General features: G+C 37.3%; 1 protein-coding gene across 7 annotated transcripts in view; it reads left to right on the top strand.

The window, feature by feature from the left end:
• Nucleotides 1-12,821, top strand: part of Rbm26 (RNA binding motif protein 26) — a 69,562-nt gene that overhangs the window by 23,745 nt on the left and 32,996 nt on the right. For 3 of the 7 annotated variants that reach the window (XM_051160942.1, XM_051160941.1, XM_051160939.1), the window contains exons 4-14: nucleotides 1,034-1,122; nucleotides 2,423-2,640; nucleotides 3,798-4,058; nucleotides 4,830-5,069; nucleotides 5,510-5,650; nucleotides 5,954-6,109; nucleotides 7,107-7,218; nucleotides 8,792-8,951; nucleotides 10,086-10,250; nucleotides 11,012-11,143; nucleotides 12,293-12,364. In XM_051160942.1, the coding sequence (XP_051016899.1) occupies nucleotides 1,034-1,122; nucleotides 2,423-2,640; nucleotides 3,798-4,058; nucleotides 4,830-5,069; nucleotides 5,510-5,650; nucleotides 5,954-6,109; nucleotides 7,107-7,218; nucleotides 8,792-8,951; nucleotides 10,086-10,250; nucleotides 11,012-11,143; nucleotides 12,293-12,364 (1,746 nt within the window). The remainder of the gene's footprint in view (nucleotides 1-1,033; nucleotides 1,123-2,422; nucleotides 2,641-3,797; nucleotides 4,059-4,829; nucleotides 5,070-5,509; nucleotides 5,651-5,953; nucleotides 6,110-7,106; nucleotides 7,219-8,791; nucleotides 8,952-10,085; nucleotides 10,251-11,011; nucleotides 11,144-12,292; nucleotides 12,365-12,821) is intronic. The other 4 variants (XM_051160944.1, XM_051160940.1, XM_051160945.1 and 1 more) reach the window with 3 other exon arrangements.

Genomic DNA, 12,821 nt, shown 5'->3' with positions numbered 1-12,821 from the left:
GGTTTCTATTTAATTCATATGGCACACATTTTATACCAGTTTGTTTATTGTTTAATACTTAGAGGAATGCTGGGAGGGCTGACATAAACCTAGATATCTGCATTCACATTGTCTGCTTCCGAATTTCTTTATGTTCTTATTTAAAACACACAGTCTTCAAAGCCCTGCCATATTTACAGAATCTATTATTAGTCTCTTGAATTTGTTTAACTTCTAAATTCTTTCTTTTTTTTTTTTTTTTTGTTTTTCAAGACAGGGTTTCTCTGTGTAGCCTTGGCCATCCTGGACTCACTTTGTAGACGAGGCTGGCCTCGAACTCACAGCAATCCGCCTGCCTCTGCCTCCCGAGTGCTGGGAATAAAGGCGTGCTCCACCGCGCCCGGCTCTAAATTATTTCTAATCACATATTAATGTTCTATGGAATCAGTGTTTTGGGAAGTGTAATTTGGATAGTGTAGCAGCGACTAAGGGCATATTCTTGTTATTGTTTGCTAGTAGCTATAAAACATGAATAGAGGCCCTCTGTAGGAAAGAGTATATAGCTGACACGATTCTCTAAAAGGACAGAGAACCGGTTCATTTTGTAAATTATTTTCTTGTGTACTCTTTTTTATGACTTAATTAGTACTAATGTGTTCTCTGTTTTATGATGTGAGACCAAGTCCACAAAACAGAAGCAAACATGTATATTAGACTTTTGAAAGAAGGAATAACATTGGCTTTCATATGCAAAAATGAAGACATTCACTTAAAATATCTTCTTGCCACTATTATCTAAAGTAAGGGTTTCTGACTTTATTATTCAGTTTAAGTTTCATCAGTAACAGTTAAATGGTTGTATTTGGTATAGATATTAATTTTGCTTGAATATTTGTGACAAATAATGTGTGTCTATTATTATAAATAAGCTTATAATAATATATAATTATATGCTGTGTAACATAAATACAATATTAAGTCACTGGAATAGTAACACAATGAAGAATTCCTTTGGGTAAAGTTGCTCAAATTTTTTTTCTTTTTTTAATATAAGCTCACAAAGGAGGAAGAACGAGAGAAGAAATTTTCCAGAAGGCTGAATCACAGTCCTCCCCAGTCAAGCTCCCGATACAGAGACAATAGGTGATTTGTTGAATCATTTGTAAAGATTTTGTTTTCTATTATTTCAACTGACTATGTTTCCCATGGGACCAAGTAGTATTTATATTTTCTTTATTCTTTTGGGTTGTTTGGAGACGGAACCTTGCCAGTTAGATAGCATATAACTCAGCACAAATCCTGCCTCCGCCTCCAGAGTGCCAGGATCACATCGCAGGCTTAGCCCAGCACTGGTCCTCCCTTACTGGTCCAGGGAAATATAACCAGGCCCTTTGCTGGGACTGAAGCTGAGAACTATTGTTGTTGCTTTTCCTAACTTCAGATCCAGTGCCTTTTAATAAGAGATTTTATTTTGGGCTTTTCTTTTAATAACTTATCAAGAAACATTATTACATCACGGAGTATGTCGTTTATATATAAGGACAAAGTATTGGGGATATAAAGGGTTATCACTCCAAATAATGATTCTAGAAGGAATGTTTGGTGTGGGGATGGGGGACAGAATAATGCCCATATCCAACTGAGAAAAGGAGGTTAAGGATAATTCCCCTACCTTAGAATATGGTAAACATATGTACATGTTTATAATAAAAAAACACAGTGTATAATAATACGTGTATGATAGTAATAGTTAAAATAGAGCTGGGTATGGTGGCAGCCATTTTAATCCCAGCCCCTAGGAGGCAGAGGCAGTGGATCTCTTTGGAAGGCCAGTCTGGATTATACACTAAGACTGTCTCAGATAATAGCAGTATCTATGTTAAACAGTAAGACAAATGAAGCCAGGCAGTTATGGGACATGCCTTTAATCCCACTGCACAAGAGGCAAAGAGGGGCAGGTGGATCTTTTGAGTTTGAGGCCAGCCTGATCTACAGAGCGAGTTCTAGGACAGTCAAGGCTACCGAGAAACCCTGTCTTGAAAAACCAAACTAAACCAAATAAAAACAATAAGGCAAATGTTGGGCTTTTAGGGGTAGGGTGGGAGCTTGAAGTTTCCATTTAGTGTGATTGAATTTTGGTTCCAAAACTGTTCAGTGTATCATGCAGGTGATACATGCAAATGTGACTCTGTATATAGACTATTTGTGATATAAGACATGGAGATGTACATAATTGTATAGATATTGAACATAAGACTAAGAATTAGGAAATAAGTTTGATTTTTCTTTTTAAAACTTTTAGAATAAGTATAGTAAACTCAAGGCTTTTCAGTTTTGGGAGTTGCCTTTATATTATGATAATGACACAGCTCAAATATTTGGAGAGCCTTTCCCCCTTGCATTTACCTCAGCATTGTTCACATAAAGTGATGATATGCTTTAGAAGCCGTGATGAGAGGAAAAAAGATGATCGTTCTCGAAAAAGAGATTATGATCGAAACCCTCCTCGAAGAGATTCCTACAGAGACCGCTATAACAGAAGACGAGGGAGAAGTCGCAGCTACAGCCGGAGTCGGAGTCGAAGCTGGAGTAAAGAGAGGCTTCGTGACAGGGACAGAGACAGAAGCAGGACGCGGAGCAGGAGCCGAACACGGAGCAGGGGTGGGTAATCTATGTGTCTACTACTGACCTGAGGCCTTCTGTGCTGCTTACTGTACTGTCTTTTACCCTTCTTACTGTGACTTTTGAGAATGCTTTTCTTTCTTTTGGAGACAGGTTCTCACTGTGTAGCCCTGGTGGCGTAGAACTGACGATATACACCAGACTATCCTCAAACATCCAGAGATTTGCATGCTTTTGCCTCCTGAGTACTGGAAAGGCATGCTCCTCAGCCCCACCCCTCCTCCCAAAAAAGGCAATTTCCATGCTTGGCTTCTGTGGTGAATGCTTTTCAAAAAATTAATTAATTAATTAATTAATTAATGCTTTTATGCTTTCTTTTTTTTTTTTTTTTTTTTTTTTTTTGGTTTTTCGAGACAGGGTTTCTCTGTGTAGCCTTGGCTGTCCTGGACTCGCTTTGTAGACCAGACTGGCCTCGAACTCACAGCGATCCGCCTGCCTCTGCCTCCCGAGTGTTGGGATTAAAGGCGTGCACCACCACGCCCGGCTTGCTTTTATGCTTTTGTTGGAGACATGGTCTCACTATGTAGTTCTAGCTGTCCTGGAGCTCACTATAGACCAAGTGATGTATGGATACGAGTCTAGGTCCTCATCCCCTGTAGCACAGCACAGCAGCTTCCCATGGGCCATACTACTGAAACACACTGACTCTCCCTTTCCATGCAGCTGTCAGCAGCCCAGAGCTCCTGAGGTAAGAGTGGGGCCTCCTGCAGAGTCCCTGCCTCCTCCGCGCTGGAATGCTGACTGGCTTGGTTTGCAGGCAGCCTCATTGGCTGTGAGTTCATGAACGAAAAGTCCTTAACAAGCCCAGAAGACATTGTTTTGTATCAGTAGTCTTCCTTTATTTCTGGCTCTTAATAATCTTGAATTTTGCCTTTTAAAATCTTTCTGTCTCCTCTTCAAACATTGTTGCACATTTTGGGGGAAAAGCTGTGATATAACTTGTTCTCTGGAGGACTGAGCACTTCACAGTCACTTTCTGCACTTTGATCAGTGAGCTATTAAGTAACTTTTAAAAGGAGAACATTTGTGTAAAGTTTGAACTGTTTCCTATGTTTAAAACTGTGTTTTTAGACCTGGGATTTTTTTTTTTTTTTTTTAAGAATATAATTTTACAAGTTATTTATATTTTATTTCAGAAAGGGACCTCGTGAAACCTAAATATGATCTGGATAGGACAGATCCATTGGAAAATAATTATACACCAGTCTCTTCAGTATCTAATATTTCATCTGGCCACTATCCTGTGCCTACTTTGAGCAGCACCATTACCGTAATTGCTCCTACTCATCATGGTAATAACACTACCGAAAGCTGGTCTGAATTTCATGAAGACCAAGTAGATCACAACTCTTACGTAAGGCCACCAATGCCAAAGAAACGGTGTAGAGATTATGATGGTAAGCCACTCAACTGTTTTATGATTTATTGTTTTGTATTTTTACGTAATTTAGTTTGTATTTATTCATTTTGTGCATACATATTTTGTACAAGTTTCTGCCCACATTTTTTGTTTAGATTGTGTGATTATTCAAAAGGCATTATCTACGATGTTAGAAAGGACAGGTTAGTCTTTATCACAGTATGAATTCCACAATGTCATCTCCCATTACTTCACTGGTATTGACAATTTAGATTGTATTTATAATAGTGTTGGAGTTTGCCAAAAAAGAGTCAATACCATCTGAGTTAACTTTTCAAGGAATCTTCTCACTTAAACATTTTTGATCAAATCATTCTTTAGAAACCAGTGATTATTGGAATATATGTAGGACCCATGTAATAATTTTCAGAGAGAAGCAAAGACTTTTTAAGGATTTACTATAGAAGATTATTTAATACTGACATCATACTTGTAGTGTGGTTTTAGTGTTAAAGGAGACTAAGTAACTGGTGCTTTATCTAATGATACATATTTGCCAAAAGTTATATGTAAGTTTGTATTATTTTACTTAATGAGTATGCATATTTAAATTTTTTATTGTATATGATAAGCATATTAGTTGATAATTGCTTATATTATTAGGAATGAAGAGAGCTCTATTAAAAATGTAAATTATAATTATGCCCAGTACTAAAAATACTGTTATTTTAGATATCATTTGTTAGCTCAGAGATAGTTTATATTTCCAGAGTGTTTGCAGTTAATTCTAATGATCCTTTACTTACAGAAAAGGGGTTTTGTATGAGAGGAGACATGTGTCCTTTTGATCATGGAAGTGACCCAGTAGTGGTGGAAGATGTGAATCTGCCTGGCATGCTGCCTTTCCCAGCACAACCGCCTGTTGTGGAAGGTCCACCTCCTCCTGGGCTGCCTCCACCTCCTCCAATTCTTACACCCCCACCTGTGAATCTTAGACCACCTGTGCCACCTCCAGGCCCATTACCACCCAGTCTGCCACCTGTCACAGGTCAGTAGATAAATTTGTTTTCTAGTATTTATTATTTTCTCAGTTACAGTCTTTTTATGAAACTAATATTTCACGTCCATATTTGTTAACAAACTTATTTTTCTTTGTAAAGTAGGCCCATACATGCCTGGTAGAAACCAAGTGTACTTACTCCCCTTTGGAATATCATACAAGATTCAGCCTTTGATAAACTAGTTACTGTGATATCTAAAAGCCTGTGACTTACATACATTATGTTAATAATTCCCTTACCATTAGTCCTTTACAGTTTATAGCCAACCTGTATTGTAATAGTTTAAAGAGAATATATACCATTAAAAAGCTGATTTACTTGTAAGAGCTTGTTTAGCTTGATTAAAGTAGTATCAGGTTTATATGTATAATAATTTATTTCATTTGTTTGCTTTCAGATGATATCTCTTATTCTTTGGTTTTAACAGGACCACCTCCTCCACTCCCTCCTTTGCAGCCATCTGGCATGGATGCACCACCCAACTCGGCAACCAGCTCTGTTCCTACTGTAGTAACAACCGGTATTCATCACCAGCCTCCTCCTGCTCCACCCTCTCTTTTTACTGCAGGTGCAGTTTGGGTCTCCTCTAAATTTATAATGTAATGCAGCTTAAAGTGAGTTAGAAATATGAGACAAAATTTCTCACTGAAATTACATAGTGCAAGGTAGACTTGATGAATTAATATTAAGTCCCCCATTAGGATCTTTTGGAAGACTTCTACTGGAAATGTTTTTTGTTTTTATAGAACTACCATATATTTAAAACACATCAGTTGTATGTTGTCTATTAATGATAAATTATGTTTACTTTTTCTATTATCAGTGTTTAAAAGTTACCAAAATATTTTTTATAATTGTTGTTTAATTACAGTTTTTGTGTTACCAGATACATATGATACAGATGGCTACAATCCTGAAGCCCCAAGCATAACAAATACTTCCAGACCTATGTATAGACACAGAGTGCATGCACAAAGGCCTAACTTGATAGGACTAACATCAGGGGACATGGATTTACCACCCAGAGGTATTATGACCAATCTTCTCTTATTTTCACAATGTTAATAATGGGAAAGTAGGTTAGGTGTAGTTCAGTAGTAAAATGCTTGCTTATCATGCACAAGGGCCTGAGCGGATCTCTAGCAAAACAAACAAAGAACTAGAAAAGAGGAAAACATACGGAAGAGATAGTGGTTTCCTCACTTGGTTCTCTAGTTTGCCATGTGTTCCATATTTATGAAATATTCCCAAATTACGCATTTCTCAGGTAACTTGTTTGTTTCTTATGTTTTCTGTCATTTGTAGTCTTACTAGTTTACTTAAACCAGTGATTTTCAACCTGTGGGTCACAACCCCTTTGACAAACCTCTATTTCCAAAAATATTCATAACAGTAGAAAAATTACAGTTATGAAGTAGCAACAAAAATAATTTTAAATGGTTGGGGGTCACTATAACATAGGAAATGTTGCAGTGTTAAGAAGGTTGAGAATCACCTCTGAGAGTAACTATAGAATTCTTAGACTGTCTTACTTTGCATGATGAAATTATCTAAAACTTTAGCTCTGCAGTTTTTTGTACACGTGACATCTTAAAACTTGATACATATATTTAGTAAGCAAAAGGAAATATGGGCTAGTAATTGACTCATCTTTTACATTCTAGGACAGACAGACTTTTTCTTTAGCTAAATTATTAAAAACTAAAGTTTAGAATGAGCCAAGGCACCAGATGTTCTTTTGTTTTTGTTTTTTTGTTTTTGAAGACAAGGTTTCTCCGTGTATCCTTGGCTGTGTTGTACCTGCTTTGTAGACCAGGCTGGCCTCAAGCAAAAAAAAAAAAAAAAATATGTGAAGTAAACTAAATTTCCCCTGGACTACTGTATTTGAATGTATATATTTAGCCCCTTTGCTTATAAAATATATTCATTTTGATAGAAAACCTGAACATTTTCATAGGAATTTAAGAAAGTAGCTGAGACAAACACAAGAATGCTAACGTACACCTTTCTTTCTCTTGGCACAGAAAAGCCTCCTAACAAAAGCAGCATGAGGATAGTAGTGGACTCGGAATCGAGGAAAAGAACCATTGGGCCTGGGGAGTCTGGAGTTTCTACAAAGAAGACATGGTTTGATAAGTAAGCTGACGGAATATTGAAGAATTTTGTTGAACATAGATTATTGCTATATTTTATGACCTTGTAATCTTTTCTCTGCTAATCTGTTTTCTAGAATTTGTGAGTTTGGTTTGGCACTACAAAGCTTTTTTCTTATAAAAATGGTGTGATAATGGAGGATACAAAATTTCTTCTTTCTCCTTCCACCTGTAAAAGAAACAGCCCCGTATACATGCTGGATGTGCTACTGAATGGCAGTTGTGGGCAGGGTAGTTATGAGCCCTGCACCATTAGGAGAAAAGGATGTAGACAATCTAGATTGAGGCTTCAGTATGTAGGTACTTCCTGTTAGGGCCCGCAAGGGCTTTTGTGGGGAGAGAGGCTGAAGAGGCACTAAGTAGGTCAGGAAGAACTTTGGAGAAAGGAAGTAAGTCAGAATATTGGATGATGTGACAGCACATTTATACATTTTCATGTATGAAGGGAGATTAGGGCTTCTGCTTTTTTTTTTTTTTTTAAAGATGTACTTATTTGTTTAATGTATATGAGTACTTTAGCTGTATGTATAACTGCAGGCCAGAAGAGGGCATCAGATCACAGTATAGATGGTTGTAAACTACCATGTGGTTTCTGGGAATTGAACTCAGAAGCTGGTGCTCTTTATCCACTGAGCCATCTCTCCAGCCCCAGGGCTACTCTTAAAATAGCTTAGAAGGAGTAGTTTGTATATCTGGTTTTTAAAAATTAAATCCGTGATTTAAAGTATTATTTTTTAAAAATGTACCAAAAACAATCGTGTATTTTAGATAATTCTTTTTAATTATCTAATTAAAAGGCGTGGTGGTACATGCCTCTAATCCCAACACTTGGGAGGCAGAGGCAGGTGGATCTCTGAGTTCGAGGCCAGCCTGGTCTACAGAGTGAGTTCTGGGTCAGCCAGGACTACACAGAGAAACCCTGTCTCGAAAAAACCAAAAACAAAACAGCAACAACAAACCCCAAAACTGATAATAGGTTGAGGTGTCATCTTTATATCAAAAATTAAAATTAGCTGGGCGTGGTGGCACACGCCTTTAATCCCAGCACTCGGGAGGCAGAGGCAGGCGTATCGCTGTGAGTTCGAGGCCAGCCTGGTCTACAAAGTGAGTCCAGGATGGCCAAGGCTACACAGAGAAACCCTGTCTCGAAAAACCAAAACCAAAACCAAACCAAAAACAAAAACAAAAAACAAACAAAAATCTTAAAATGAAACACCTTTCAGTAAGCTGATTTGCAGAAGAGAACAAGATTTGAATGTACATTTTGACTGAATGCAGGTAGAAGTACCTTTTTTGATTAAAAATAATTAACAGAAAATGAAAAGTGTAGAAATAAAAAGGGATATGGTAAACCTTCTCCGGTGACGTCCATAGAATATACTATCACTAATTTGCAAACTGCTTGAAAGAAAACTTTTTCTTTATTAGCTAGCACTTTCGGTTTTGGAGAAAAATTGATTAAGTTAAAAACATCCATTTTACATGTAAAATTGTATTCCTTTGTAGTGGGAATCAGGACTTAAAAATATATTGATCAACTTGATTTTTGCTTACAGACCAAATTTTAATAGGACAAACAGCCCAGGTTTCCAGAAGAAGGTTCAGTTTGGAAATGAAAATACTAAACTTGAACTTAGGAAAGTTCCTCCAGAATTAAATAATATCAGCAAACTCAATGAACATTTTAGTCGATTTGGAACATTGGTTAACTTACAGGTAAGAGCTGTGGAATAATTTTGTTAGTAATTATTTAAAGAATTTAAGATTGGGAAGTTAGCATCTGATCTGTTACTGTAATGAAATACCTGAAGAGGGCTAACTTAATAAAGAAGAGATGCTAAAATGAAGTGACACGCAGCGGGCACGGTGTCGCATGCCTTTAGTCCTAGCACTTGGGGAGGCAGGCAGATTGATGTGAGTTTGAGGCCAGCCTGGTATACAAAGAGTCCAGGACAGCTAAGGCTACGTAGAAAAACCACCTGTCTTGGGAAAAAAAATGAGTTCAGGGACCCGTAAGAACTGTGTCTGATTTAGGATTACTATTGTTGTGATGAAACACCATGACCAAAGCTACTTGATCAGAAAGTGGTTTGTTCCTCATGGAAGGAAGTCAGGATGGGAACTGAAGCAGGCCAGGAACCTGGAGGCAGGAGCTGATACAGAGGCCATGCAGGGTGCTGCTTATGGACTTGCTCCTTCATGGCTTGTTCAGCCTCCTTTATAGAACCAGGACCTCCAACCCAGAGAGGGTCCCACCTACAGTGGACTGTGCTCTTTCCCATCAGTCATCACTTTAATGCCTTACAGGCTTGCATGCAGCCAGATCTCATGGAGACATTTTGTAAGTAGAGAGTCCTTCTCTGAGATGACTTTAATTTGTGTCAAGTTGACATAAAACCACTCAGCATAGCTTTAAGGGTCAGGTCTTCTAAATGACCTCATAAGCTCCAGTAGGCCTTACTTCTTAAAAGAGTCACACCACTTACCAGTACTGCTGGCACTGATAACTTCCTTTGACCTTTGTTTCTTTGTTCTGTAACGCTAAAACATGTCAAGAAACTGCTTCCACGTTGAAACCTAAATCTGTATTTTCAGGCCATGGTCACTCAGATCTGGCCCCAGAATAAGCGCTTCCCTTATTCCCTTAAACAAGCAAGCAAACAAACGAAAACAAAGAACTTTCTCAGGTTCTTTGGAATACTTTAAGAGTGACTAGGTTGTCATGTTGTGCAGATAACAATAGAGTAAGAATGATGATAAGATGTTACTTGGAAGGACCAGTATCTTGAGATCTGTCTAAAGCCATAAATTCCTTTAGAACTAAGCTGTTGTCAATATGTTAAATCTTAGGTTGCCTACAATGGTGATCCTGAAGGTGCCCTTATCCAGTTTGCAACATATGAGGAAGCAAAGAAAGCAATCTCCAGTACAGAAGCAGTATTAAATAATCGCTTTATTAAGGTTTATTGGCACAGAGAAGGAGTTACTCAGCAGTTACAGACTACTTCACCAAAGGTAAGAGAGAAGATTGTGGGAAGTCAGATGTTTCTTGGCGTCTTACACCAGTGCTGAAGCAGGGGCTTTTGAGCCATGTGACACTTGGCTTTACTGCTGTTACTGCAGCAGCTTAAGAAAGTCTCTTCTCCAAACTACTCTTCATTAGTTTGTGAAGTTAATCAGTTATAAGATGGTATGTGTAAAGCCTCTAGAACAATTACTGAGAAGTAATCAGTCACTAAGTGGTGGCTATACATTTTGTAAGTTTACACTATACAGTGTTCTTAGAGATTCTTTTTTTCCTTCCCTTCTACTTCCCCTTGGCAGGGGGTGGGGTAGGAATACTTCCTTAATTTTTTTGAGAGGTGTTATGGAGTAATCTGGCTTTTGATTTGTTTTGTTTGTTTTGGTTTTTTGAGATAGGGTTTCTCTTGTAGTCCTGGCTGTCCTGGACTCACTTTGTAGACCAGGCTGGTCTTGAACTCATAGAGATCCACCTGCCTCTGCCTCCTGAGAGCTGGGATTAAAGGTGTGTACCATCACACCTGAATGGTTTTTTATTGTTAAAACAAACAATGATCATTTAATTTTTTTGTAATTTTATAATTCATGTCTTATAAAGAGGATTTATATATATTGAAAAAATGAAACTTGGGTTTGATGATGAACTGCATTTTAAACTTTTCTTTATATAGGTACATAAGCACAAAATCATTTTGGTTATGCTTCCTGTTCCTTTTCTAATAAGTTAGCTTGTGGTTTTTTTCTTTTGTTTTGAGGTAATACAACCATTAGTCCAGCAGCCTATTTTACCTGTTATGAAGCAGTCAGTAAAAGAGCGGTTGGGTCCTGTACCTTCAGGTACTGTTGAGCCGGCAGAAGCCCAGAGTGCTACTTCAGACCTCCCCCAGGTAAGTAGCAGCTTTTATCAACAGCTCTGTCAAGTAGGTTCTTCATCAATTAATTTTTCTTGGTAACTAGAATTATAGTTAACAATGTATATTCTACACAGAAATATGGTATTTATATTTTTGATTCCACCTATAGGTTAGTTTGCCATACCACTTTCACTGTCTTTTTACTCTTAAATTCATTTTCCTAGTTAATGCTTATCAGAAAGATTTCTCTTTACTTTGTGGAGACGCATTTAAACAAATTTTCTGAGAATAAAGTTGAGTACACTAAAGTTTATTTTTTTCTGTTACCTTTTAATTAGAGTTCTCTCTCCTGATAATTATGCAGTAGAGTGAACAGAAAACTTGGAGAAGGGAAGACGTAAGCCATCAGGCTCCACATGCTTGCTTGATGTACATTGTTTAAATGCTCACTTGCCCTGCTTAGAACTTTGCATCCCTGGTACTGCACTCTCTTCTCCACATGCCATCTCTTTGCACTGCCATACTTGAGTGGCAGTTCTTGTTTCTATACTCTCAGTCTCAGAAATTTAGCTTTCCTTTTTCTGTAGATGTTTTAAGATTTGCTGTGCAAAATTGGGTTAGGGTGTAGTATCCTACTTAGGTAATGGATGCCATGTTAGTTTTTCAGATAATTCCTGATGCATAAAGTAAGACAATGAGATACTGTATGAAGGCTCAGAATATAAATCGATGGACTGTTATTTTTAAATTATATCTAAATAATTACTAACTATAGTGCTATTTAGTTATAAACATACTTTAGGAATGAATGGTACTTATTTTTAAGCTTAATGATACAGGCTTATATTTTAAATTTTAAAATGTACACTTTTTACTTGGTAATATAAAAATCCAGGAAGGGGCTTTAGGAACCATCTACTTGAGGACAGATATTACATTGTAATTTTAAAGACTGTTTTTGTTTTTCCACACTTATTTCCTCCTTATCCTTTCTTGTCCTTTTCCCTTCCTCTTTGTCCTTGTTTCTCTCCCATTTTTTTTTTTTTAAAGGCTCAGATTTCTGTGACTAGTACTGTTATGCTCAAACTCAGTGTATATTAGTAGAATCAGGATGTTCAAAATCCCAACAGACTTAATATGTGTTTGGGGAAACACTGAATATGTCCATTTTAATTTTTTTAGAATGTAACTAAGTTATCTGTGAAGGACAGGTTGGGTTTTGTATCAAAGCCATCTGTTTCAGCAACTGAAAAGGTAAGAATAGCATGATGTGTTTGTCTTGGCTTCATAAATGTATTCCAGGTGGCATCTTCATTTTTAATTTTTTCACAGCTCCAAACTCCTGCTTCTTAATAGTGTTGGTAGCTCTTCTACCTGTTTGCTGAAAAAGAAAAAATATTAGCCTAGCTCCCTGTTTTTTTTTTACATCAACATTTTAATACTTGCTTCTCTTATTTCTGTGTGCACCCTTCTTTGTTTTCTTTTACATTCATTTTCTTTCGTGCATTTTAGTTTGAAAACTGGTAGTGTAGTAGAAAGGGTCATGAGCTAGGAATGCTATCTGGCTTTGATCCCGAGCTCTTTGTTTACTAACTGCATGGTAATTGGGCAGTGCACTTAATCTTTCTGCATCTTTTTATTTAGTGGTAGACTGGTGATGGTTATGTTTGTTTTGCTTTATTTACTTACAAAAAGTCTGTTACTGGGAAGA

The sequence above is a fragment of the Acomys russatus genome, chromosome 18, assembly GCF_903995435.1.
Source record: "Acomys russatus chromosome 18, mAcoRus1.1, whole genome shotgun sequence".
NCBI lineage: Eukaryota > Metazoa > Chordata > Mammalia > Rodentia > Muridae > Acomys > Acomys russatus.
This window is presented reverse-complemented; position numbering and strand designations above follow the sequence as displayed.